Source organism: Echiichthys vipera, assembly GCF_963691815.1.
Source record: "Echiichthys vipera genome assembly, chromosome: 12".
In the NCBI taxonomy this organism is placed as follows: Eukaryota; Metazoa; Chordata; class Actinopteri; order Perciformes; family Trachinidae; genus Echiichthys; species Echiichthys vipera.
In genome coordinates, this window is record NC_139837.1 from 16,826,981 (window position 1) to 16,852,454 (window position 25,474).

A 25,474-nucleotide genomic window follows, 5' to 3' on the forward strand; every position below is an offset into this window, starting at 1 on the left:
CTACTCCAGGGGCCTGTTTCACAAAGCAGGTTTAGTGAAAACTCTGAGTCTGTTAACCCTGAAATGAGGGAAACTCTGAGTTTTCCGTTTCACAAAGGGAGGTAACTCAAACCAGAGACAGAGCGGTAACTCTAGCCCGTTTCACAAAGAGAGGTAACTTCACTTCTCTAAAACCGCGTCCCGACCAGGTTAGTTTCAGAAAACCCTGACTTTCTCTCTGTCTCCGCCCTCTTTCAGCCACACACGGTGTTTGAGTTCCTCATTCATTCAGTCAGCACGCGAGTTTTGGCGTAGTATAGTTCTGTCGTCTGTTTTTTCAGAAAATCATTGCAAAAATCAGACATTAGAAGTTATATTAGGTGGCGACTATTTCCACTACCATGGCATGTCCTTTTTTATAATGATCCCGTGGATGAAGCTGCAGCATTACTGCACAGAGAATTAAATATTCGTCGTGAGAGGATTATCAAACTATTGATTATAGATGTTCTTGCATTTCCAGGCAAATATCTTTTTGAGCGGTACAATTTCACGTCACAGGCCATCATTTACAAACACAACCTCATCCCTCCTTACATTTCCAACATTAACAACCAAAGTCATGCTCTCACATCCCAGCAGGTATTGTGTGTTGCGCTGCGTTTTTGGCAAATGGGAGTTTTTTATACAACATATAAAACAGCCACTTACAGTAATATTTACTTTATAATGTCAAACCTGCTCAAAATGAGGTATCACCGTGGGATTGTGCTGAGCTTTTACCTGTTTGAACAATGCTTTTATGTTTCATCTTAAGCTGCTGCCAAGTGCGCTTCTCCCCCGTGGGAATGCACTTAAATGAAATAAACTAATAGACTACCACTCAAGCAGTTCCCCCTGTGATATTACTGTGATTGCAACAGGACTACATTGAAACTTACGCACTGACCCGAGCAGCAATGTTCTCCGACACCGTCTCCCTCTCTTTTGCTGCTGTAGCGGTGTACACCTGCTCAAACTCTCCGTACGAGCGCATTACTATTTCCAATTACAGTGGTAGCTTAGCACGCCTCTTCCCCGTTGCTATGGTGACTTGTCGAATCAGGGCTCCTTTGATGCTGTCTTTTTATACTTCTACCTACTTTATACCAGGTCAAACTACTCCGAGTTGATCAAACTAACTCAAATCAGCTGTTCTGGAACCGAAAACTCAGAGTTTCCTATCTCAGAGTAGATCAACTCAGAGTTCAGGGTTAGACTCAGGGTTTGTTGAACCTGCTTTGTGAAACGGACCCCAGATTAGAGACCGAATGGTGATACGTCGCTAAGAATTGTGGGGCAGCATTATCTCATTTGCTTTCGTTAATGATGGTCAAGTGTGCCGTATGTTTAAGTAGATTATAAGGGAAGCGCCGAAGCAACTTTCCCTTATTTCGCTCCGTTTGAGCTATTTGATTAAAGAACTACAATAGTCGCACTTTTATTATTGTTTTTTTTAGCGGTGACGCAATCACTGCGTGCCCCGTGCCATACTAACTAATCTAACACAGGTGCGCAAGGAACACACGAGACAGACAGAAATTATTTTCAACCGCTCGGTACCGCACACTATTGACGCACAAGTGACGCATGCGTGCATCGGCTTTGGGTTTGTTTGTTTACTTTAAGAAATCGCATACACTCGTGACTCACAACACACCTTCTCATTCATTTATTTATTCACTTCAACCTTCAGTCAAAACACACAAGTGGTTGCGCAGCGCGTTGACAAGTCCGTCCCGAGGCGTCCATACGCTTTATGTTAAAAAGGCGTTAGAAACCTTCCTAAGCAAAAAGGACTATTCGACCGCAGCCGTATAGTAGGCTATAGCAAAAAGAGTCATAGTGCATCAACAAAAAAGTCAAAAGTAAATAAAAATTCATAATATAGGCTACTATGTCATACAAATTGACAAAAAGTCATATTTAATTATGTCAAAAAAAGTCACCAAAAGTCATAGTATGTCATGAAAATATCCCCAAAGTTCATAGCATAGTATATTGAAAAATTGGTGGAGAGTCCCGGCTGCCAAACAAAAGTGGGCAGGTTTAATTGTTTTTTAGAAAACAAAAGATGAGAAATTCATGCAGTAAAAAAAATAGAGACAAAACATAAATGATCCAATATTGGGCTGCAGACCTGTAATATCTCCAGGATCGGAGAACAACTAGGTTTGACATCATGATGTCCTTGGATATGATGTGAACACAGTTTAATACAGTCTTACAACACTGTGTTGCTGGTCCTATGGTTTGACCACCACTAGATGGACCCATGGCACTGGAAACTTTAAAAACGACACTACAGCAGGAGCCCAAGAAGCACAGGGATGCTATTTAACATTTGACTGTGCACACTGGAACTGTGACTAAAGTAAAAGCTCTAATCAGTGTGATTCACACAACCATGTGTTACATTATCTTTCTCACAAATACACATCCTATTACAGGTACAAAGAGCCATAATAAAGTGTAATATGGTTAGAATTGCAATAGCCAGTGTGGTTTGTGATATGAACAGCCCCAGCTCCAAATGACGTACCACACTGCAGGTTAACTTAACTAACTTCAACTACTTATATGTGTACTCTTCTGTCATATCTACAGTATGTGTTGTATGCTGCTTATTTTCTATTTACAGCGTGACAGTTATTCCTCTCTTACACAGCAGTTTGCCTGTTTGGCATATGATGTAATGTTTTTCGAGACTGTTCCCTGACATTTTACATAATTTAGCAGTTTCCTTGCACCTGCATCTTGTGCACAGTTGTATGTCTTTTTAAGGTTCTTTAAGGTTAGCAGTCTCATGACAGTATCAAACTGGCAGACCTTCAAAAATTCATACACTAGTATGTGCAATATGCCATGGTGTTATGTCTAAAAAAAGTTTTAAAAATAAAATCATAGTAAAGCATGTTCAAAAAGTAAAATAAAAGTCACAGTATAGTATTCTGGAAAACGTTTTTAAAAATTCATAGTAGAGCTTTTTGAAAAAAGTCTTGTAAGAGTTAAGTGTTTTATTTTTTTTAAAGTCATTGTATAGTATGTCGAAAACAGCCAGCAAGTGTGTCCGAAAATGAAGCCAAAAAATTTAAAGTCATAGGAAAAATAAAAATATAAAATGTCCAGAAAATGCTCAATTTATTCATAGGATAGCCTTTCTAAAGCAGTCATGGTATAATGTGTTGAAAAAAGTTAGGAAAAGTCCTAGAAAGTGTGTCCAAAAAATAAAAAGTCATAGTATAGTATGTCAAAAAAGTAAAAATATAATATGTCCAAAAAATGCTTAAGTCACTCATGGGGGAATGTTTCCAGTCATGGCATAGTTTGTTGAAAAAAGTCACCAGAAGAGTGATGCATGCCACACAAAATCATTCAAATCTCACAGTGCACGTCATGAAAAATCCTTTCACATTTGGTTTCATTTTTTGGACTAAAATGACACTCATTTGTCAAAACTTTGAGAACACCTGATCTTGAAATTTTGTTTCAAAACGGTCAGTTCAGCTTATAAGTTTCCCCCAAAAAAGGTCTTCTGGGGGAGATTTCCCCCCCGACATTCCTGCTGGGATTTGTCACGGATGGGGTCCATTGCCATAACCGCTGGTTGAACAAATCTGCATTATCATGTTGTAGTATAGAGTTATTGTTAAAAAGCATCATAAAGCTCCCGACCAGAATTCAGGGGGTTAGCAGATTCAATTCCCAGGGTTTGGGTCACATGTAGAAGACCCTTACTCCTGCAATGGGTTTGGTCATACTACTACATAATACAATGCTACATAAAATGCACAGATACTGAAACTCACTCCAAACTATATAGCCCTACACATCCATATATACATATTCACGCCATCAAACTACAACTTATTCTTTGTTTTAAACCATTGATTACTTTACTGAGAGTAACTATAATCAGTCAAATCATGGCAACTACAAGTGTGTCCGAGCCATTTGCATAACTTTTTAGTGTCAGCAAACACCAACAAACGAGGTCACAGAGGAGACAGGTCCAGAGTTTTTTATTATTTGGTACCCATGAATAGATAGCAGGTGCTCGAGTGTTTTAGAGTGCCAGTAGTCATCTTTCTGATTGAGAAACTAAAAGCACAAAATGCCCTGAATATGTTACATGCATAGTAATGTGCCCATATCATAATAAAGTGTGCTTTTGGATAATGAAATTTAGCCAATTTACATCTACAATGCACCCTGTACATAGTGTAATTGTGTTTGTGCTGATAATAACATTCGGTACACTGACTCGAGTTAAGCATCTCTCTCTACCTTATAATCAAGAGGTTATTGGTTTATGATAATTAATAATATGACCTGTACAGTGCATTGCAACGCCTCTAATACAAAATAATAGATGATTCACTCATTCAGCAGTGTAGTCCGTCACTGTAGCAGTCACTGGCCTCATGGGGAACAGTGTGACTAAAATCTCCTCAGTCCAAGAACTTCCTGTTTGTCTAGAAGTTTAAAGCCTCAGTAAAGCACAGAGGCCTTTCAGGATGTTGCGCCCATAACAGGTAGAAATATTGTTCCCACTTGCATTTCAGGGCTTTGATGTCCGAGTGTTGCTCCGGTTTTCCAGTTTTGGGCTTTTTCCTCGTCTGTGCGCTGTCTTCAGAGAGTCAAACCATCTTCCCCCAATTCAATTACGGTCCAGTACCATGCACCATTTCCCCCATAGTCATTAAAACACACAACAATTATTAGATGCGGAGTCCCAGCATAGACTTTGCCAAACAAAAGTGGGCAGGTTTAATTGTTTTGAGAAAACAAAAGATGAGAAATTCATGCAGTAAAAAAATAGTAACAAAACATAAATGATCCAATATTGGGCTGCAGACCTGTAATATCTCCATGATCGGAGAACAACTAGGTTTGACATCATGATGTCCTTGGATATGATGTGAACACAGTTTAATACAGTCTTACAACACTGTGTTGCTGGTCCTATGGTTTGACCACCACTAGATGGACCCATGGCACTGGAAACTTTTAAAACGACACTACAGCAGGAGCCCAAGAAGCACGGGGATGCTATTTAACATTTGACTGTGCACACTGGAACTGTGACTAAAGTAAAAGCTCTAATCAGTGTGATTCACACAACCATGTGGGCCATGTTTGTGTGTAAGCTTTTGACTGTGCAGCCGTACAATTTTGGGACTTATGCAGCCAGTGAACCTATTTGCCAACTGGGTTAAATGAATCTTTGCCATGAGTCTCATTACAAAGTACAGCACAGAAAAAAGAAAGCCTCAACAGAGACATTTGGATGAAACATGCAACGGTGCATTGTGAATGCTACTTTAAGCCCTTATGCCAGATTTTGGAATGTAATGAAGCATGAAAAGTTATACCTTCGAAAAAATCTCTTTGTAGACATTAAATATAACTCATGGGGAAAAGACAACTTTGTATTCTTGTTTACTGAGTACTAGAAATTTAAAGAATATAAAAAGGATGTATTAATTTAAAAAAAGGAAAAGAAAAAAAGTGGTCTCACACTTTATTTATTGCTGGCTGCCTTGTGAGTACAGAGACAAAATATAATGTATATTTGTGTCTGCGCTGATGTGCCTCTTTGGCCCCAGCTGTTTTTCAGATAACTAGACCAGTTAATTCACACGGTTAATTCATTGCAAATGTTGTGGAAAACAGCTTTTAAATGTATTTTTTTGGAATTTCTCTGGTTTAAAGAATATTTTGCGATACCACAGATGTGCTTTTACTATCCAACAAACATGTAAATGAAACAAAATTAAAACAATATAAACTTATCAGCTTAGTTGCCAAAGAGCCTACCAACAAGTTTGCAGACTTAGTGATGAAAAGAGGGCAGCCCTCTGAATGTGCTTATACTGTATGTTGCATGCCATGTGGTGTGTTGGCTGAAGTTCCCCTTGTCAGCATTGTCTTTCCCTCAGTGGTTCTGTTTGGGGATTTCATCCCGGCAGGCCCAGTCCTGCACTACCAGTATGGCAGCAGTCCTCGGAGCAGTGTATGAGAGCCTCCACAGCAGCACTGTCCAGCCCAGATCCACTGTCTGTGCCCCTTCCCCGGCCTCTGCGTAGTGGTCACCCTTCCAACAGGGTCTGGCTGTGCCCCTCCAGCACAGGCTGTGTCAGGATGACTGCATCAGGCCTGTCAGGCGCTTTCCCGTCAATGACTTGCCCTAGAAGGTCAATGAAAACGAGAACACATTACTAGACTGAGATGCCGGGAGTGCAAGTACTTTATAAATCACAGGAAATCTCTCAACATGTGCTTTTTTTTTTTTTACTCTAAAATTCTTGGTTGCAACCATTCATGTGACTAGAATATTATCTTTCTCACAAATACACATCCTATTACAGGTAAAAAGAGCCATAATAGAGTGTGATATGGTTAGAATTGCAAAAGCCACTGATAGTGAGCCAGCCAGTGTGGTTTGTGATATGAACAGCCCCAGCTCCAAATGACTTACCACACTGCGGGTGAACTTCTCCAAGGAGGTGCGGCGGCCCTGTTCAGTGTCTGCTGGCTGCTGTTTTGGGAGGGGGGGAAGCAGGGTGAGTGTTTGGGTCAGGTACGGGTGTTGACGGGGGTGGGGGGTTAGGGGTATGTAGTTAGTGAGGAAAAAAGGGGCCAAGCATTGCAAAAATGAGGGCCGAGGACAATGTGGGAGTTGTATTTTTTTTTTTGAAAATGGAGTGGGGTCAGTGACAGGCCAGCAGAAGGAGCAGTGTCCAAATGGGAGAGGGCAGAAAGGCTAGCATGAACAGAGGCAGCTGTGATTTGCTGAAAAGCTCCATATTACACAGTAACAGCTGAATGAGTGATTGTTTAGTTGCACAAGAAATTACACTGACCTACAGGAGGTAGAAAAAAACAACATAAATCTAACCGAATCACCATCACTGCTACAAAATTAGGCTGCATCTGTTAACCACTTATATGTGTACTCTTCTGTCATATCTACAGTATGTGCTGTATGCTGCTTATTTTCTATTTACAGCGTGACTGTTGTTCCTCTTTTACACAGCAGTTTGGCATATGATGTAATGTTTTTTGAGACTGTTCCCTGACATTTTACATAATTTAGCAGTTTCCTTGCACCTGCATCTTGTGCACAGTTATATGGCTTTTTAGGGCTTTGTTTGCATTCTCATGACAGTATCAAACTACAGAATGCCAGACCTTGTTAAGAGCTGCCAAATGACATTAAAATAGCCCACCTTTGTAGCATTTAAGGGTGATCAAATTAACTTAAAGTGCCAGTTCTACACCTCATGTTGTTGGAAATACTATTCCCAAGTATATTGTAAAATGCTCACTGATGGTGGAGGAAGTATTCATATCTTTTACTCAAGTAAAAGTAGCAATAGCACAGTGTAGGAATACTCTGTTAAGTTAACGCCATGCCTTCAAAACGTTAGTGCTGCAGAATGACCCATTTCAGAATAATATAAGTTATAATACGGAATTCTAATCACATGCATTTATGTGTAAGCATCACTAATGTTGCAGCTGGTGAAGTTGGGGCAAATTGTCACCACATTACACATACTGCCAGGTAGGATAATCTATAATAATACATCATGATTTATTAGTTGATTATATGTTGTATTACTAATCTGAATCTGCAAAGTAACTACTAGAAATGAAAGATGTCAAATAAATGTAGTGGAGTGAAAAGTACAATAATGATCGTTTATATGTATAAAAAGCTTCACAGTGATGGGCACAGCAGTTTCAGAGCGATGGGGCCGGTGATGTGACTGGCTGGGGGAGTATTAGCCCTTTTCCCCTTTGTGCTGCTGCACATATATGAACCAAAAAACTGCTTAGTACTTGTTAAAACAGGCTACTGTCTAATTACTGACTACATACATACACAAGATTCTGGAACGTCTTTTAAATCACAATAAAAGAATCAAACCAATATGAGAAATGCAGAAAGAGTGACAAACTTTTGTGAAGAGAAACGGTGAGTGGAGCTCACCTTCTTTCTGGCTAACAGGAGGTCTTGGTAGATGTTGGATCGCAAAAAGCGTGCATAGCTGTCACTTTTCATTAGCTTGAATATGTGCTCCTGCAATAGAAAGAAAAAACGGATGAGTGTGTGTTGGCCTGGGAGAGAAGGGAGTGCAAAGGAAAAATATAGAGAGGTGCAGAGTAATCAAGGAGGTCGGATTATGGTAATGCAATGCATGCATGTGTGATTTCTGAGTGGCTGATGCAAACCAAGCGTGCTGCCATGAACGGCAGAGTCCTGTGAGACAGACCTGAGTAATGCCCTGCCAGTGAGAGGCGTCACACGTCACACATTACCAACCCAATTTGAACCAGAGGAATCGGTGGCGAACCAACCGAACAACCTATTCATGGCATTATTCGCCTCATTAGGCCCTGGCACAAACACACTCCGTCATTCTCTCCTCTCTCTTTCTCTTCCTCTGTGCACTCTCATTCATTCACTTGTGTAACATGAGAGGGGTGGAAGGGTTCAGTGTATCTGTGGGCAAGTGGATGGGAGACGAAAAGAATGGCTGTTATAGTATATATTATATAAAGTAGAGCTGAAACAATTAGTCGAGTAACTCGAGGTTACTCGATTACAACAATGCACCGAGGCCTCGATGATTTGTTTAATTCCTGTCCTTTAATTCCACACGTTCACACGCACACGCACACACACACACACACACACACACACACACACACACACACACACACACACACACACATATCTCTTTTAGGTTACCACACCAAATTGGCCTACCCCAGACATAATGTATTTTTTTGAAAAATAACGCAAATACATTTATACACAAATATTATATATATTTTTTTATCTGATTACTCGAATAATCCATGGAATAATCAGTATAATTCTCAATAACAAAAAGATTTGATAGCTGCAGCCCTAATATAAGGCATATATTCACTATTTTGTCGGCTACAGTTACAGCACCTTTTGCGTACCACTAAACCACTTTCTATGCAGCACTAGAGAAGTATTGGTTCTATCGATGTGTACAGGCGCAGGTGTTTTGGCACTCTACGTGTCTGGTGTTTATTTAGACCTGTGTGAGAGGGAGTTCATGTGTGTGTGAACATGTGTAGTCATGTGAAGAAACAACACAGTCCACCTGAGCGTCCTCGTAGCTGTATCGTCCAGGGTCTTTGAGGTTCTGGCTGGTGCGCTCGTAGCTGTGAGAGTCCAGGTTGATGGAGCTCGGCGCTCCCTCAGCCAGAAACTCCTGCCAGATCTCCTGCGCCCTGGAGGACACATCCTGTAGCGGCCGCCGCTTCAGATCCTGCACTGCTAACCAGAACCTACAACAGCATCACATCTAATCAATTACAACTTCAGCCAAAATATTAAATATACAGTTTCAAAGAAAAGGGCATCGCTTCGTTACATTCACTCAAATCAGGACGACAATGCCATTTAATGTGATTACTGAATTCATTTGAATATTGATGAAATTAATTAATTAATATTTCTGTGTTAACACACTTGTTTTCATTTAATAATGATGGAATTATTTAAGTAAAATAGCAAAACCACAATGTAAAAATTAACTATTCAAATTTTTACTTACATAAAAAAGGATAGTATTTTTACTATTAGTAGTATTCAGTAGTATATATATACATGTGTAATTATTTTATGTATTTTTTTCTTATTATCATTAATGCTACATGGTGCAAATATGTAAGCAGCATTTTAATATAATGTTGTAGATTAAAGTGAAAAAAGTCATGTCAAAATGAATTTTTATTTATATTAATTCATTAATTCTTATTTATTTATTTATATGAATTACTTCCTGTATATTTTACAAGGTTTTATAAGTAAATTCCTATTTAGCAAAGTAGAGATGCATAACCACTTCTATTTGGGGAACCATTAATATGAAAAAAATTGTAATAGTCACTTTTATGAAGGTCTGAAGGACAAAGTCAGCCTCACCGCAGGTTCTCTGAGCTGAACTCTGACTCCAGAAACTTCAGGAACTGATCTCGTCCCACCGGATCTTTCAGCGCCTCCTCCAGAGAGAAGCCCCACTTCTTCACACGTTGCTGGCTGGGGTCACGACTGCTCAGAATAAAACAAATTAGAAGAGAATAGAATAAAATAGGTAATTTTCCCTCACAGTGTACAGAGAGCACAGGCCAGAATGTCAGAACACAGTAAACCTTTGGGAATGCCAGCATCAGTTCTCATTGAGATGAGATAGAAACAGACAGATCCCTCCTAATTCAGGACAACAAAAGTTCATTAGCTCCGAGACCTCTACGCTCCACCTGTTCTGAGCTATGGTTTAAAGCATCGTTAGTGAACTATAAGCCCACATCCTAGCAGGGCCTCTGCAGGCTCACCTTGCCTCCAAGTCCCAGAAGGAAGTGTCATCACTGATCCAGGGGTTGGAAGGCTCTGTGGCCGACACAAAGGGATCATATTCCACAAACTGCTCCGTGTAGCTCATCAGACTGTCGGCCACTTTGGAAACCTTCATACAGTGTCTGTCCAGCTGGATGTTCAAGAAGGAAATCTGATGGAGAGGGAGAGAGAGTAATGAGGAAGCTAAATAAGGTAACAGCTCATCAGTCTGCGTCCCTGACTGTTGTTATGATGGATGGGCGAGGCAGACTGGTGGTAATGACCTATGGCGAGGACTGTGACAGGGTGAGTTACCTCCTTCTGAACGTCCTCTTTGGTGGTCTTCCTGTTCGGCTGGGAGCTGATGTGGACGGGACTCGGCTGGCTCTGGCCGTCATCTGGAACCCCATAGACCGACTAGAGAAGACAAGATGGGTTTGTGTTGATGCCATTGTTGTAGTTTTGATAAACCATGACAGATCAGGGATTCTAGATTGTAGTTTGATGAATGTCAGGTAATAGTTGAGGGATCATGGCTGCAGCTATCATTGGCCTCAGGCATCATGGTCCCAGACTTGTGTCTGGGAATTGAGGGGTTTTAATGAACCGAAGAGGAGTTTCTATTTTACAGTTACATGTGGTGGGTTTGAACTTTTATATTTATATATTTATATATTTATACATATATTTACATGTTAAATATACTGTAGATGTTTGAAAATATATACTTTTTGAAACAAAAAAAACATATATACATTATCATTCTAGAGTGTATATTGACTTTGATTAGTCTTAATCGTAGTGTTGTTTGTCATTTTTTATTCATTTTTAATTTTGTTATTTTGTAATTAAAAAAAATAGTAAACCTTTTGGAAAAGGCTTTGAGGCATTTAGGGAGATAATATTGACAGAAAATGGAACTGCGCTCTAAATTAGTTAAAAAAACAACTTGATTTACAGGTTTTCGTGGAGCAGTGAGCTGGTGCCTGACCTTGGTATTTCTACTATAACTACTGAGGTCATACGCCACTGGTCTATAGCAAAGCTTTGCTAAAAATGAGTGTTGAGATAATAATGATATTCAGATTTGGAAAGCTGTCATCGACTCCTCTCCTCACCTTTTTTACCCTGTGTGGGTTCTTCTCTCTCCGGCACTTGCGGATGTCCATCTCTGTGGTGTTGACACAGCCTGGCTGTGGGAGGCGGCACAGGAGACAGAGTGTATTTCTGGGTCAGATAATATCATCAAACAGCACAGCACTGGGACAGATAACAGATATAATGTTGTTTCTCTATTCAGCAATGCTCACAAAAGGCTTGTATGCAAAGTGACTGGCACCAAATCTTATTCTGCCACAAACAACAAAACAGGGCTCAGTGTGTGAAGCTGAATCTGCTGTTTTCAGGCTTTAAAAGCTAAAATTGTCTACCCACATTTACCGTCCCTCTTTTTTTTCTTTCTTCATTTCTATTTTTACACTGTTGCAAGGTCTGACCCTCCTTCCCTTTTTTTTCAGGACTTTGGCCCTAACTCACCACTGGTCGATGGACGTCCCAGAATGCTCTCTCCTGGCTGTCAAGGATCTTCCGCTCTGCCTTGTCCTTCTTCCTGTCAATCCTTTCAACAGAGGAAACAAGCAACTTATATATATAGCAGAACAAACAACTCTCAAAAACTAGGTAAAAACAATAAATCAGGCCCCACAATCTCACAAACACACACACTCAAAGCCCGACAGGTTAATACCACTGACAGGGCAGATTAAGGAGCAAAATGCTGAAAAGAGTGTAGGTCTTAACCTGTCTGCTCGCCTTCAAGCGAAACCAGGTTTTGCCGTTGGTTGGGCCAAGCTCTTACATAACTGACATTTAGGGCTGGTCCTCACTAAGTATTGTTTACTCCCCAGATGTAAGAAGACTTATTGCTTTCCATATCACCCCCACTTGCACAAAACAGTGACCAAAAAAACAATGACAATTTTGAAGATTTTTAACAGACAAGAGCAAAAGGCTCTTTCCTCACTGAAATGTATGAGATATAAGTGTTGTGCTTGCGCAAGCAAGCCACCAGATGGAAGTCTTACTATGAGAAAGAGAGAGAAAGGGGAGTATTGTGTGTGTTTAATTCTGTAGGGGGATGCTTGCTGTATTTAATGCATGTAACCCTGCAGTCAAATCAGAGAAAAGCATTGCCCTTAATGCCAAACAGACACTGCACACTGAAGTGTTTTCTCTCTATCTCTTTCCTTCTTCTAAAGGTTAGTCTGAATGTATAAATCTGATCTCATGATTATCTCTCTCCATCTCCATCTCCATCTAGCTCTCCTGCTGCAAGTGTGTCACCTAAGTATGACTCTGATGTACACTCATGTACAGTACTCACTTGACTTGAGCCTCAGCTTGCATGAAGATAAATTCCCACTTCCTGGCAAAAGCCCTCTGCAGCCGGGCGAGGTTTTCCTGGTGGAACCAATCAGGTGTGGCGTAAGTGAATAAAGGTTATTTCAATTCAAGGCCTTTAGATGATTACATTATCCATTAAATGTGATGGCCACAGCTGCCATAACTTTGGATTACCATTGCTGAGATGAGGCGACCCCTCACTAACACATCTCTGAGTTACTGAGCTGCTTATGCCACACACATAATATTTTGAGTTTCACGCATAGGCACGATTTTTGTGTACCTTATTACTGAATTAATCAGTGTACATTTTAAGGGGGTCTGTGACTCGTACCGCAAAACTCCATAATGTACAGCATATAAAAAGTGTGCATAGCAAACTGTGTGGGTCCTTAATTACACCAAGCATCTGTCAGAGATACTGTACATAACATGACCTCATTACAAAGAGAGAAAAAAAATATGAGAATCAACTAGCCAGCATGTTAACAGTGAGAGCAATGAGGCCTGGAGGCATAAAGTGACCTGGATAGGAGAGAAAGGAAGTCTACTGGACAATAGTTTCAGAGTAATTTAGAATATGAAAGTGCAGTGGATTGCTGTTGTACAACAGCAGGGCATCAGCACTCGGTAATGCCCCACTTGAGACTGTATTGATCTGCTGATGCCAAGTATGCCTATAGATATTTATATTTGGGGCCAGTAAATGACTGCATTGTAGTCTGCCAAATGGTGCTCCTGAAAAAGAAAAATGACTTTTGACAGATTTGTATAAAAGTGTATAATTTGATAATGGCTTTTTTGCCCGGATGGATGGATTTTGGCATTTCAAGTTCCCAGAGGACACTGTTATACAGCTCTTATGTTTGTCAGCAATGGGAAAGAAAACACGAAACTCTCACTGTCATCATATAATGGTGCATGACAATGGCATAATTGAACTGAGAGCTTTCTGGCAATTGCTAAACCAAAAAGAGTAGAGTACTTACAGCCTCATAGTCAGCTAGCTCAAGTCTGGCCTTATTCTGCATGGTGCGCTTGCACAGGTAAATGGCTGGAGGGGGGAAAGGGAGAAAGAGTGAGACATGAAGAGGGTAATAGAGTTAGTCAGATGGGTTGTCAGGTTTGTAACAAAGCATCTCCAATGGAGGGTATTCTTTTTTTTTATTGAGGCCTCAGCTGTGTGAACCAACACTAATGAATGTTTTGCTGGAGCAGGAGTAAATGCCATGCAGACGGCCTGAGATGTGGTCATATCAGTGACTGTCCCTTTATTTCGTTTGGCTAATATACTGTAATCCCAAAGGATTCTGATATAGCGGGGACTCCTAGAGGCCAGATAAATTAAAGGGAATGGCCCTGTGGATCAATAATCAGTGAGCTGTTCAGACAGCTGAAGGCATTAGCGAGATCTTACTGGTTTAGAAAAGAAGCAAAAACAAGAAAGTGTGTGACTTACCATAGTCTGTGTTCTCAGGCTCCCAACAGTTTGAAGGCCAGAAGTACGGAGACTGATGAAAACAGACGGGTATAAAACAGAGTTTGTTTATTTACTCAAACAATCAAAATTACTTTTCTTTTTTTGCCATTACTGTCTAGATAAACAATAATATTCTTCAATATAAATGTTGGCATGTCAATTCTCCCACCACCCAAGCTCCTACACTTCCACGCAAAGACAAAAGACGACTCGTTGTTTCATGATGAACTTTGACATCTGTGTGCTGCACATAACTATCTGGGGAGCAATGGTATTCTCTCTATCCATATTTAATTGTCTATTGCAACTGATATTACACATTCAAAGTCCATTAATAATGAATCACTCACATTTATCATGTATTCTTAATAACGGGACTGAATTAGAAGTTGGTGGTACTCAACCACATATTTCATTCCCACGATTACTCATAACGGTAATTAGCCTAAGAGCAAAAAGGCTGATGCTGATGAATGTGCTTGTTTGAGTGTAATGAACAAAAAGGTTAACATGCTCTCATCAACATTATAATCATCAGAGAGGATAAAGCTATAGGACTTCACTGCTTGTTAAAAAAAGCACATTTGTAGCGGAAGGCAGCTGTCATTAAATCTGGGTCTTCTACCAGAATAGTATCTATTTATAGACCAGCAAACAAACAAAATCCCCTGTCTCTATGTCGTACAGCACAGCTATGACAGAGGCCCAATGCATTTCAAATGCATCGTGGACTCTTTTTAGATGCTCTGATGACGTGGGCCTGTTGCATCACGGTAACATCAGAGGGAATATTTTTAGCCCCCGCTGAATGAGCGAGTGTGACACACGCTGCCCTCCCTACGCAGGCACAATAATGGCTTTTAATCTTGAGCAATAGAGGTGAAGATAAATGCATTCAGAAGTAGATTGAGGAGGAGGAGCGGGAGTAGGCTGGTGACAGTGAAAAGTGCAGTGCAAGCGTGCAGCCAGCTCAGTGCTTCCCATAGGGGAGCTTTCCGAGTGTAGCTGGCCACGATTAAGATGCTAATGGCCCAGTCACAGTAATGAGTCATCGCGGAGCCTGTTAGCCATCAGAGGGACCTGTCAAAGTTCATGCTGGATCAGATGGAGAGCAAAAAAAATACCCCTCTGACAAGCTGCACGGTTGGCCCGCAGGCCCTGTTCTGCGGCCCACCTCCTGCTCTGACGCAGCGTCCAGCAGGGATATGCAGTATCGACCTTGGTGGGGTGAGTAATAGGCTTAGCAAGGATTGCTTTCATTAGCATCAAGCAATGAACATATCCCTCCGATAAACCACCCACACCTCATTATTCTATATTTAAAGGCCTCCCAACACATATCAAGGATACTCCTATGGTGGAGTGTTCTGTACCTGGAAGCGATAAAGGGTTCCATCATCCTTAAGTGTCAGGACATGGTCAGAGATGGGGAAGATGTAGCCATGGGCAGCAACCAGACTCCCAAGGTGGATTGCTTCAGCTGTTGACATGAGAGAAAGCACACAGATGTGAGGAGATGGGCTTTGAAATTGCCTTCCCCTTCAATTGAGCTCTATTGTGCTTACATGTAATGATGTAATGAATTCACAACAGGTTTACCTGGATCCTCAATGGAGAGGTTTTTCATCAGCCACTGAACAATGTCGGCCCCTGGTATTCAGAGAAGGACATTGGTTGGAAATGGCGTCACAGTTCTACATGTGCAACAGTTTCAACAAAAGCTGCAATCCACAAACACAAAGGGGAGTTTTTGTGATTTGTTTCTGTTCAAAGCTAAAACTGATTATTTGTCTGAATGTAACACAACAGGTTTGCAGCCCCGTCTCTGTCTCTGCTCTTGGACAGCACAGATTTGGCCTGATCTTTGTGCATTGGCAGAGAATGCTGTGAAAAGATCATGAGGCCATCAGGCCTGGGGGAGCCATGTGAAGCAGTGACTCCGAAACAACCTTTGGGAGAGCGCGGAGTGACCTCGTTGTCCAACACTGGTGACTCATGTCATACACAAGCACATGAACACATGAAGGAGTACAGTGCATACACACAGTTTGAAACAGATAGAAAGGAGAAAAAAGTGTGACAAGTGCAGTGTCACACCACAGGCAGTTTCCTCGGTGGCTTAGGTCTTATTGGCAAAGACATTGTCCGCCTCAAACCGTAGAGGCATTAATTCCAATGAGTCGTAAAGGTCATAGTTGCTTTTCTGATTCTAACTTGTAGGTTTTCTGTGGACAACAAAACACTCACACACAGAGAACCATGATCACATCCAATGAGGTTATTGAGGAAGAAACACACAAGGAACTACAGCATATGTAGATGTGCAATCACACGCAACCACATACAGTAAACAGGCATGTCCACACACACCTACGCACACAAATACTAACCTGACACCACACTGGGAATCTTGGAGAGGAAGCTTTTGACAGTCCGGATGGCTACACCTCCTGCTTTCTCATCTTGTATTCGTGTAACAATGTCTTCAATCTGTGGGAAGATCGGAAGGCAAATGAGTTAAATAATCAAGCAAAACAAAAAAAAAAAAATCACATTTACAGCAGCCATACCGTGATGCAACAAGTTCTAACAACACTACTAGGATTATTGTGTAAATGGGTTGTTTGTTTGTTTTTTGAAAAAGGAAAACATCTACTACTTTAATTACTAACTTTCAATTATTTCTGGAGCTCTTTAAAAAGAATAATTATAATAAAGAGCTTCATTTGTATTGCATCATATAGCATACAAGAAATTAGGAGAAATAGTTATAGAATAAACATAGAAACTTGGAGAGATTACCATAATGGAAAATACAATATTTGATGATAGTAAAAATAAGAACAATAAAAAATAAGATGAAATAGAATACATATACTGTATGTATGTATGTATGTATGTATGTATGGAAAATAAAACCCACTGAATGATAGTTATAAAAATAAAGTTCCCATATTTGCAGCATGCACATATAAACACTGCATCAGCACCATTCTCTTCTAGCCTGTTCTTTTCTACAGTGGTGGAGATTTAAATGTTTAAGAATTTTTTTTTATTTTGCCTCAAGTGCACTCTCTACCAATTGGCGCCTAGATCCTGAGGCTATAAATTAACTTAACAGAACCTACATTTCACTTTGTAGGCAGCAGAACAAGCTATAAACCCATCATTTACAATGTATCACTTTGAAAACATCCAGCAGACACGAAGAAACATTAGCATTCATTCATTTCATTTCTGGCCACCTGATGAATGTAGGTCAAATATTCACTCTCCTTTTAGCTCTGTTTTGGTCGCCACCAACTCCTGAGGGAATCATCTGTGTATGTTACCTACATAGTTGCTAGCGTTAGGGACGAGAATTGAGAACCCATTCCAGTTGAGAACAGGTTTTTTAAGTTGTTCGATCCAAAGGAATTGTATGCCTATGAGCTTATCAATTCCTTTTAATAATGGCACTGTTTTTTTGACAGTTGCTCAACAATGACGTCAAACTCATGCTGGGAACTTTCAACGAGGACGTTGGCAAAAGAGTGGCTTCATTTCATGAAAAAAAATGACAACAGTGCTGCTAATGTCTGTAAAATAATAATTTTGAATAAGGGTGGAGACATCAGCTGAAGCATCTTTCTATATTCTAACATTTAACTATAAAGGAGGAAATCTCTGTGAGTCTGTCTGTAATTTGCATATCCCAAGTACCATTTATCAAATCTACTTCACATTTAGCAGGTGTATTGCTGCAATTTGACGCTGGGTGCTATAACAGAAAACTATATGTTTTGGCCTCTAACTTTTGAACCCTAAGTCTCAGAAACAACATTAATTGTTCTGGATCTGTGGGTCCATATGAATCTAACCATATAAGGCCATCCATTTGTGCCTGGATATATTTGTTTAAATGTAATCATTCTCATCCATAGCTAGCATTGTTAGCATCTGTTTGGTGTAGACCAGACACCGTAATGTGGGTTCATCAGAACATTTTCACTGAAAACAGCTTCCTGCCTTGTCGATAAATGAGGTTGATGAGGCAGTGAGTGAATCAAAACAGAAAGGCTGTGGCCCATAAAACCAAAATAAAGAGCATGAAAATGCTGAAACGCTCCAGAGTAGAGGGGGACTACATAGTCGGATGACAATACTGTTGGTTTGTTACTATGGTGAGACCTTTGACAATGCACCGAGTCATCTGATCCACTGTTAACATAAAAACATCTGTAACTTTACATTCAGATTATGGTTTTTTAAAATCTTTGCTGTGATAACATTTAATGTGACTCTTTCACATTATTCCTTTTTTTGGTTTGTAGAAAAATGAGACAACCCAAGGCAAAGTACTATATGTTGGCTTTTTTGATACATCCACCAAAACCCCAAATTTTAAAATTCTACAGATAGCAGCTTTAAGGGTTTAGAAATATATGTAATACCCAGTGGTTAGACTAGTGATGCTGGAAATTGACCTGAGGAATTCCTAATGCACAGTTAGTGACACCATGTGAAATGCATTCTCTAATGCTCAGACCTTTAAGATAGAATGGGTTTATTTATCTGTAACAAGGACTTCGGTCAGAAGCTTTGGCCAATTGAAAAGGGCTGTCACAGCTATTCCCCAGAGGCAGAGATAAACATCACACCTCCAACACAGCCAGAGGCGCAGATACATCGCACATCACACCGCCTAAAATTAGGCCCGACACGGCACAGCTTGCCACTACACAGGGGGAGAGACCACATAAAGTAAACAAGTGATCATCCAGTTACTCAATATCATGAACACACATGAACATACAGAAATCCATATACAGGGTCCTAAACACACAAACATACAGAAACACGTCACTTGTTTTAAAATCCCTGTTTGCTCACGTCCTTGAACAGGTTGTTTATCGAACATTAGCACTGAGGTGAGGTCCTATAGATGTGGACAGTCAGTGCTCTGTTGTAGGAATCAATCTACATAAAAAAAAAAGAACCTGATTTTGCATACGTTGCAGCCAACCATATGCAGTACAGTAGCTGCTTAGGTCGTTGCACTGGCTATTAAATTCTTTATGGCTCCCTTAGCATCTGTCTAGCACGTAATGTAAGCACACTCAGATGCTTGCACTTGTACACACTCACATGCACACAAGCTGCTACAGTATGACAAAGCTGATTAGGTGAATTTCAAAAGGTTCAGCTCACAGACTCGGCACGCTCCGAATTTAAAAAAGCCTTTCCTCTTTATCATCCATTAGACTATATGGCATGTTGCCTTCTCATCCCACATTTAAAGTTGACCTCAAGTCACGATCACAGGCGCACAGCATCAAGCTCTACTCGAGTCCGTGCCATACCAGCATACTTCTGGACCCTCTCCATTCTTTCTTCCTTCCTCCACTGTGCATTCATCATTTAACACATTATATCTGTGAGTGAACACCCACCACGATGGTGGCAAACAGGCTCTAAAACAATCTCACAGAGTGTTTTGCGTCTGACATTGCAACTGTTTACAGCATGTGTATGGTTTTTTATTTTAGCCATGCCAGGCTATGGATGGCTAATGTCTGTCGGCCTGTCATACAGTTTCAGTTCACCACTTTGGTCCTGACTGAAAAATATCAACAACCACTGGATGGATTGACATAACATTTTGCACGAGCACGGTCTACGGATGTGTCCATTATATATTTTACCTGTAAAACCAAAATGTTTGCTGGGGTGACTCTAGCATTTGCAGGTATATTTGTCCAACCAACCAACTTCTTGATATTACTTCAAGCCTCCAACATTTAACACAATAAAATCTACAATAACATTTGGAAAAGTGGATAGTGGGGTAAAGAGAGAACAATAAGATCAAATAAAAACACCTTTTTTGACAAGCAGAGAGCGCAGCATGCTGCAGCGCATTTACTAAACCACCATTACACTGAAAGGTAATCATCAGCATTAAATGGATGATTCATACATGCGCCCCATAAATCTACAACAAAACACACAGATGCATATGGATTTGATAGCACATAATGTAGAACAGGGAGGAGGGAGAGAGAACTATGTGGCAAGACAATTACCAATCTCTCACCATAAGCTTGAGAGAGTGTCTTGGCATGAATTATTGATCATTCACTATGGAGAATTACTGCCTCAACTCTTGTTGATAAATCTCTCACAGGAGAGGGAAAAGGAGGAGGGGGGGATAGAGAGAGCTGCATCTGCCCTCTGTGTTGAGAACAGAGCCTTGGTATTTTAGGCCGGTTTTCGCCTACATGTGAACATAAACTGTTTTACAACAGATTAGCACTGACACATCGCAATCTGTCCTTTGAAACAAAACAACAGGGTAAAAGCTTTGAAATCAGCTATGTGCGATCCAACTCCGAAGGACTCCTCAGAGACACAGCAACATGCAAAGGATTAAGTCCCTTTGTTCTCATGTAATAATGGACCTCGGACTGGGTATGGCAGTACAAAAAAAGAAGAACTCATTATCTCCCTATAGGATGACAGCAGACAAGAAGCACTTGGCGCTGCTACAGAAAGTGCACATCGTATCTCCTGGATGTGCAAGCTAATGGTGTTTGCAGCTTGGTGTGGAGGGTTTTTGAGAGATGAAAACTGCTGGTAGCACGCGATAACAGCACTTTGCCCCTCGCCACCAAGCTCTATAAATGATTATCAGGTGAACACTTGTGTATCTTGCCACTGAATGTTTGCATTTGCAGCACATGTGTGTGCAAACTTGAATGGTTGTGTCTGTGTGTAAGTGTGTGTTACTTTATCATTGATGGCTCTGAGGGCAGCCCTAGCACTCTGTATGTATCATGGCAGTGTGAGGAAGCAGCTTGAGGTGAATACCTAAAACTAAGACAACCAGTTAATAAAAAGCATTTACTCCACATTAAAGTCAGGAAAGCCCTGCTTTATGGTTTAATGTCTAGAACAAGACCGTTATTTCCTGTAACATGGTTTTGTAATTGGGACATAATGAAGTGAAATAAAAACTTAAATGAGAGCAGTGACAGTGAGATAAATAATTATCCAGTAAATGTGACATGTTGAACTCTGGTAGGCAGGCTGGAAGTGATGAAACATTCACTTCTCCTACTAATTGAAACTCTGCGCCCCTTTTTCCAAAAATGGCCAGAAATGAAGCTATTAAAAACTGGCCCAAGTCTTCAGAAATGAGACAGCTGCTGCTAAAAGATGTATCAGACGGTAATGGTGCCATTAATGATTCAGCAGTCATCAGTGGGGCTCAGGCAGACTTGTCATTGTTGAAAGACATTCGGATCTGTGAGGAAAAAACGACAAACGTCCAGGTGACGGGTGAAACGAGACATTTCTGACCTGGAGATAATTATGACACGTCGATGAGAGCTGGATGAGGATGAAATAGTGATGAGGCAATGAAAAATTTCCAAGTCATTCCTGGAACACCTTAAGCAGCCATGTTTTGTTTTTTTTCTAGTGTGTGAACACAATGTTTTGAGCATCCCAGGATTCATCTGTGCATTAGTTGCTCATTATAACACAAAACCCTACTCCATTATCAAAGAACAGAACATTCTATTATTAGCGTTTATTAGGATTGTATTGAATTGGGAACAATGCTATTATAGATGAAAACATGTGGCTGGATTTTACCGCTCAGTGGAAATACAGCAGCAGCATGACATAATGTACCTAATATGTCAGAAATAGAAAAAGAAAGGAGCTTCTTCTGTTTAAATCTGAAGCTTAAATAATAGACCTATTCAGAGACAAAGTTAAGTCTCAGCTATCACAGTGACAAAATAATCTCCAGTTATTGAAATAATCAATACCATATTTACAGTTCCTGCACTGTAATCCCCTAATGTTGGACGGGAAATTAATACATTTTAACCTTCAACAATAAATGGAATTACTGTAGTGAATGATTATCTGTCATCTGACCTCAGCTCAGATACTGTACACTTTATCCCCTGGTAGCAGAGACAGTGAAGGAGTAGAGGGGCTGGATCTATAATATTTTCTAAATTAAATATCAGGGGGAGGTTTTTAAGAATACAGAACCAAAAGAGATCATGGGGTGATTCACTAGTGGTGGGTGAATGAAACAAAGCGGGTCAGTCCCACCTGTTAAAAATTAACGAATCACCTCCTGCCTCTACTGTACTTCACTCAGCTACAGCTCCCTCGCTCTATCATCTAAAGCTAAGACAACATTAGCCAGCTTCTGACTATGAACACGGAGGAGTTTAAACAAGTACACTATATGAATACAAACTTCATAATCCTTTAATCTGAGAGACTCAAGCTGAGACATGTCTAGCTAGATTTAGCACTGTACCTCTAACTTGGAGAAACAGCAGAAATGTTTTTTTTTTGTTTTTTTTCTTCTGAAGCTGCTACTGTACTTTCATCTGCTTTACAGTTTGTCAGATGCTTTTCTTGCTAATCTGCCTTAAGCCAGTTGTTGTGTTAATTAGCTCAGACCTAGATAAACTGTGTAGCTTTGCACTTCACATATAAACTACTTTTTTATTTTGCAGGCCTTCCTTGCCTCAAAACACAACTAATTGCTTTCATTGTGTATGTTGTTGGAATTGCTGACTGTTGCATTACACTGTCCATCCTTAAACATAAACTCTGGTCTGCTCTCTCCCCAATGGCTCATAGAACAGTAGCGTTCCCAATGCATGCTCTCACCCTTAGTGTGTTGTCATAAGCACTGCCCTTTTGCAGTATTTATGTTTCCAGACACTTATGGGCTACTAGGACACCACTAGCTTAGTAACCTCCACAGCAGTTGGCCTCTAGCTTTGTATATTCTCAGAGACCACACATTTGCAAATTATATTTTGATATCCAACTGATTAGAATTAGTTTTTTATACAGTGAGATTTAAACTTAACATTCAAACAGCTTTCTCTCTTTTAATTCTTCCATTAAACAAAAGGGCACTTTGCATGTGCTGATATACTGTTCTGTAGCAAAAAACTGAAGTTATTTCCAGTCTATGAAGTCCTTGTCATTGCTAGTATATATCAACCTATGACCGCCTATAACCGGATTGTATGAAGTAACTTCTCCAAAGTACACAGCCTGTCACACAACACTTTTTTTGGTGCTATTTTGACCTCTGCGCCATGCGGTGTGCATAATTAAGGGAGTTCCAGCTGGTGCGTGGTGCCCTGGAGAACGAGGTGAGAATAAAGCCTGCTGGAGAGAGAAGACCCCCCTTCTCTATCCCATCTCTCCACCCCACTGCCACCTCCATCCAACTCTTTTAGCATGCCAAGTCATGATGAGGGAGCTGTGAGAGCTTCTCAGCTGGATCTGACACACCAGGGAGAGACACTGACAGCCGACACAGCAGACTGGAAAAGCCCTGCCAACTGAGCGCAGTGGTTAGAAACTTATACCACGTTTGGAGACGTGTGATTGAATCACATTTGCACATACTGGATAACACGCCGACATGTACCTGCAGTCATGTGTACAGCGCATATGCGTAAGAACACATGCACAAAGACATAAACAGTTGCTTCAAAGCTCTTGGCGATTTTCTTCATTATAAAAAAAAATGACAAAACACCTGCTACGTCTAATATTGCATTTCAGTGAGGCATCAACTATGTTCTGAAAGAGACATATCCACTGATCCATCTCTTCTCCAAATTGCCATCTCCACAGGAATGTCCTGCAGTTTTTCTCTTCTTCAATAAACAACTGTTTTCCCATTATATCCTGCAGCTGAAAAAAAATGGCTTTTACACTCCAGTGAAGCCATTTTCCTTTTTGCCAATACCTTTCATTTGTAATCCCTCTAATCATTAGTGGCGATGGATTGTGAATGCACTCAAGTTAATTGTTTGAACGTGGAGAAAGGGAATCCTTTTCCCTCAAATCTGGGCTCTCTGGGTTACGCCATTTTTAAGGAAAAGCCTGCTGAAGGTCAAATGTATGCTCGAGTACCATCTTCTATTGTTTTGCTAAATGGCTTCTTTGGGTTTCCTCAAGGATGAGGTAACACTAGGGTTAAGAAGCAATCTGTGTTTCCCGTCACTAAACATGTTAACAATCCATTGTATTGAATTTATTCCTAAGAACAAGCCTCAGCAATCGAATGACAATTTCCAGTCACTTTTTTTCCTTAGGTCAGGTGTTGCCTTCTTCTTAGGTAATTTAATAGCAAACCAGGCATTAGCAGTCTCTTTAGTTCAAGTGCAACAACACAACAGAGACCCTGTCTGTACAAAGAGGCCCAGAGGTACAGGATTGTACAAAGGGTCCAATTAGCCTGTGCTTGATTGCCCACCCAGCTGGATTCCCCGTGGGAAAAATGCTGACATCCAGAACTGTCCATCTCTGCTGCTGTAAGTCACTTTGAACCAACCACACCTTTATGTTGGGAAAGAGAGTGTTGATGAGGATGTTTGTCACTTGTTTGGGCCAGTTTAAGAGACCTTATGATAACAGATGTGGGTGCTACGTGGGTACTCTAGGAGATGGAATGGGTTGGTGTCTCAGATGCTACATCTCCATGGCAACACATTGGCAAGAAGAGATAAGCAATTAAAAGTTTGTCGAAATTCGACTCCGGCATGGGCAGGAAGCCAGTTTGACAAAATTACAATTAGAGATAGAGCTCTTTAGATGGGATGTTTAATCTTGTTGTCAGTGCTTTCTAACTCTGGTTTTAATAAGCTCCCTATATGCTCCCCCCAATCAAACGGAAATACTTAAAATCAGAGCTTTGGAGTTGGCACAATTCTTGCGAGGAAAATGCAGATGAAAATGCTGCTAAGCTAAGATGGGCTATACTCAATAGAGCATACGCCTACCCACAAACCCCAGTGCCTCACCAGGTCACCTTTCTGTCGATGAGACTCAAGGAGGACAGAAAAAGGATCGTCTCCCCTCTTGTAAATGTCTGTTGTTAGATACTCCACGGGTTGCTAAGGGCTTGAGTGCAGGGAAAACAAGTTGGCTGCTCCTCTGAATAGGCAGTCCACTCTAAAACAAAGTGGCCTGTGCAGATACAGGGGCTACTTTTACTGAGACCCTGTCTGAAATGAAGGGCATCAGCAGCCGCACATTCAACTGGCTGCTTTTATAGCCAGGTTTTACTCTGCTGTGTATGAATCTAGTTTTATTACAAGTCAAAAATTAACCGCAGCAACAAAAGGTCATTTGCTCCAGAGAGA

The 25,474-nt window shown here is 40.6% G+C and overlaps 1 protein-coding gene across 6 annotated transcripts in view; it reads right to left on the reverse strand.

The window, feature by feature from the left end:
• Positions 1-6,157: 6,157 nt before the first annotated feature.
• Positions 6,158-25,474, reverse strand: part of LOC310954536 (regulator of G-protein signaling 6) — a gene marked incomplete at both ends in the record, with an annotated part of 33,347 nt that continues 14,030 nt past the window's right edge. The window contains 15 exons of one of the 6 annotated variants that reach the window (XM_083924043.1): positions 6,158-6,208; positions 6,500-6,553; positions 8,018-8,107; positions 9,168-9,354; positions 9,995-10,120; positions 10,405-10,577; positions 10,721-10,822; positions 11,524-11,598; positions 11,942-12,023; positions 12,789-12,865; positions 13,798-13,862; positions 14,268-14,319; positions 15,662-15,768; positions 15,888-15,938; positions 16,679-16,778. In XM_083924043.1, the coding sequence (XP_083780169.1) occupies positions 6,158-6,208; positions 6,500-6,553; positions 8,018-8,107; positions 9,168-9,354; positions 9,995-10,120; positions 10,405-10,577; positions 10,721-10,822; positions 11,524-11,598; positions 11,942-12,023; positions 12,789-12,865; positions 13,798-13,862; positions 14,268-14,319; positions 15,662-15,768; positions 15,888-15,938; positions 16,679-16,778 (1,392 nt within the window). Of the gene's footprint in view, positions 6,209-6,499; positions 6,560-8,017; positions 8,108-9,167; positions 9,355-9,994; positions 10,124-10,404; positions 10,578-10,720; positions 10,823-11,523; positions 11,599-11,941; positions 12,024-12,788; positions 12,866-13,797; positions 13,863-14,267; positions 14,320-15,661; positions 15,769-15,887; positions 15,939-16,678; positions 16,779-25,474 lie in introns of all 6 variants that reach the window. The other 5 variants (XM_083924042.1, XM_083924041.1, XM_083924044.1 and 2 more) reach the window with 5 other exon arrangements.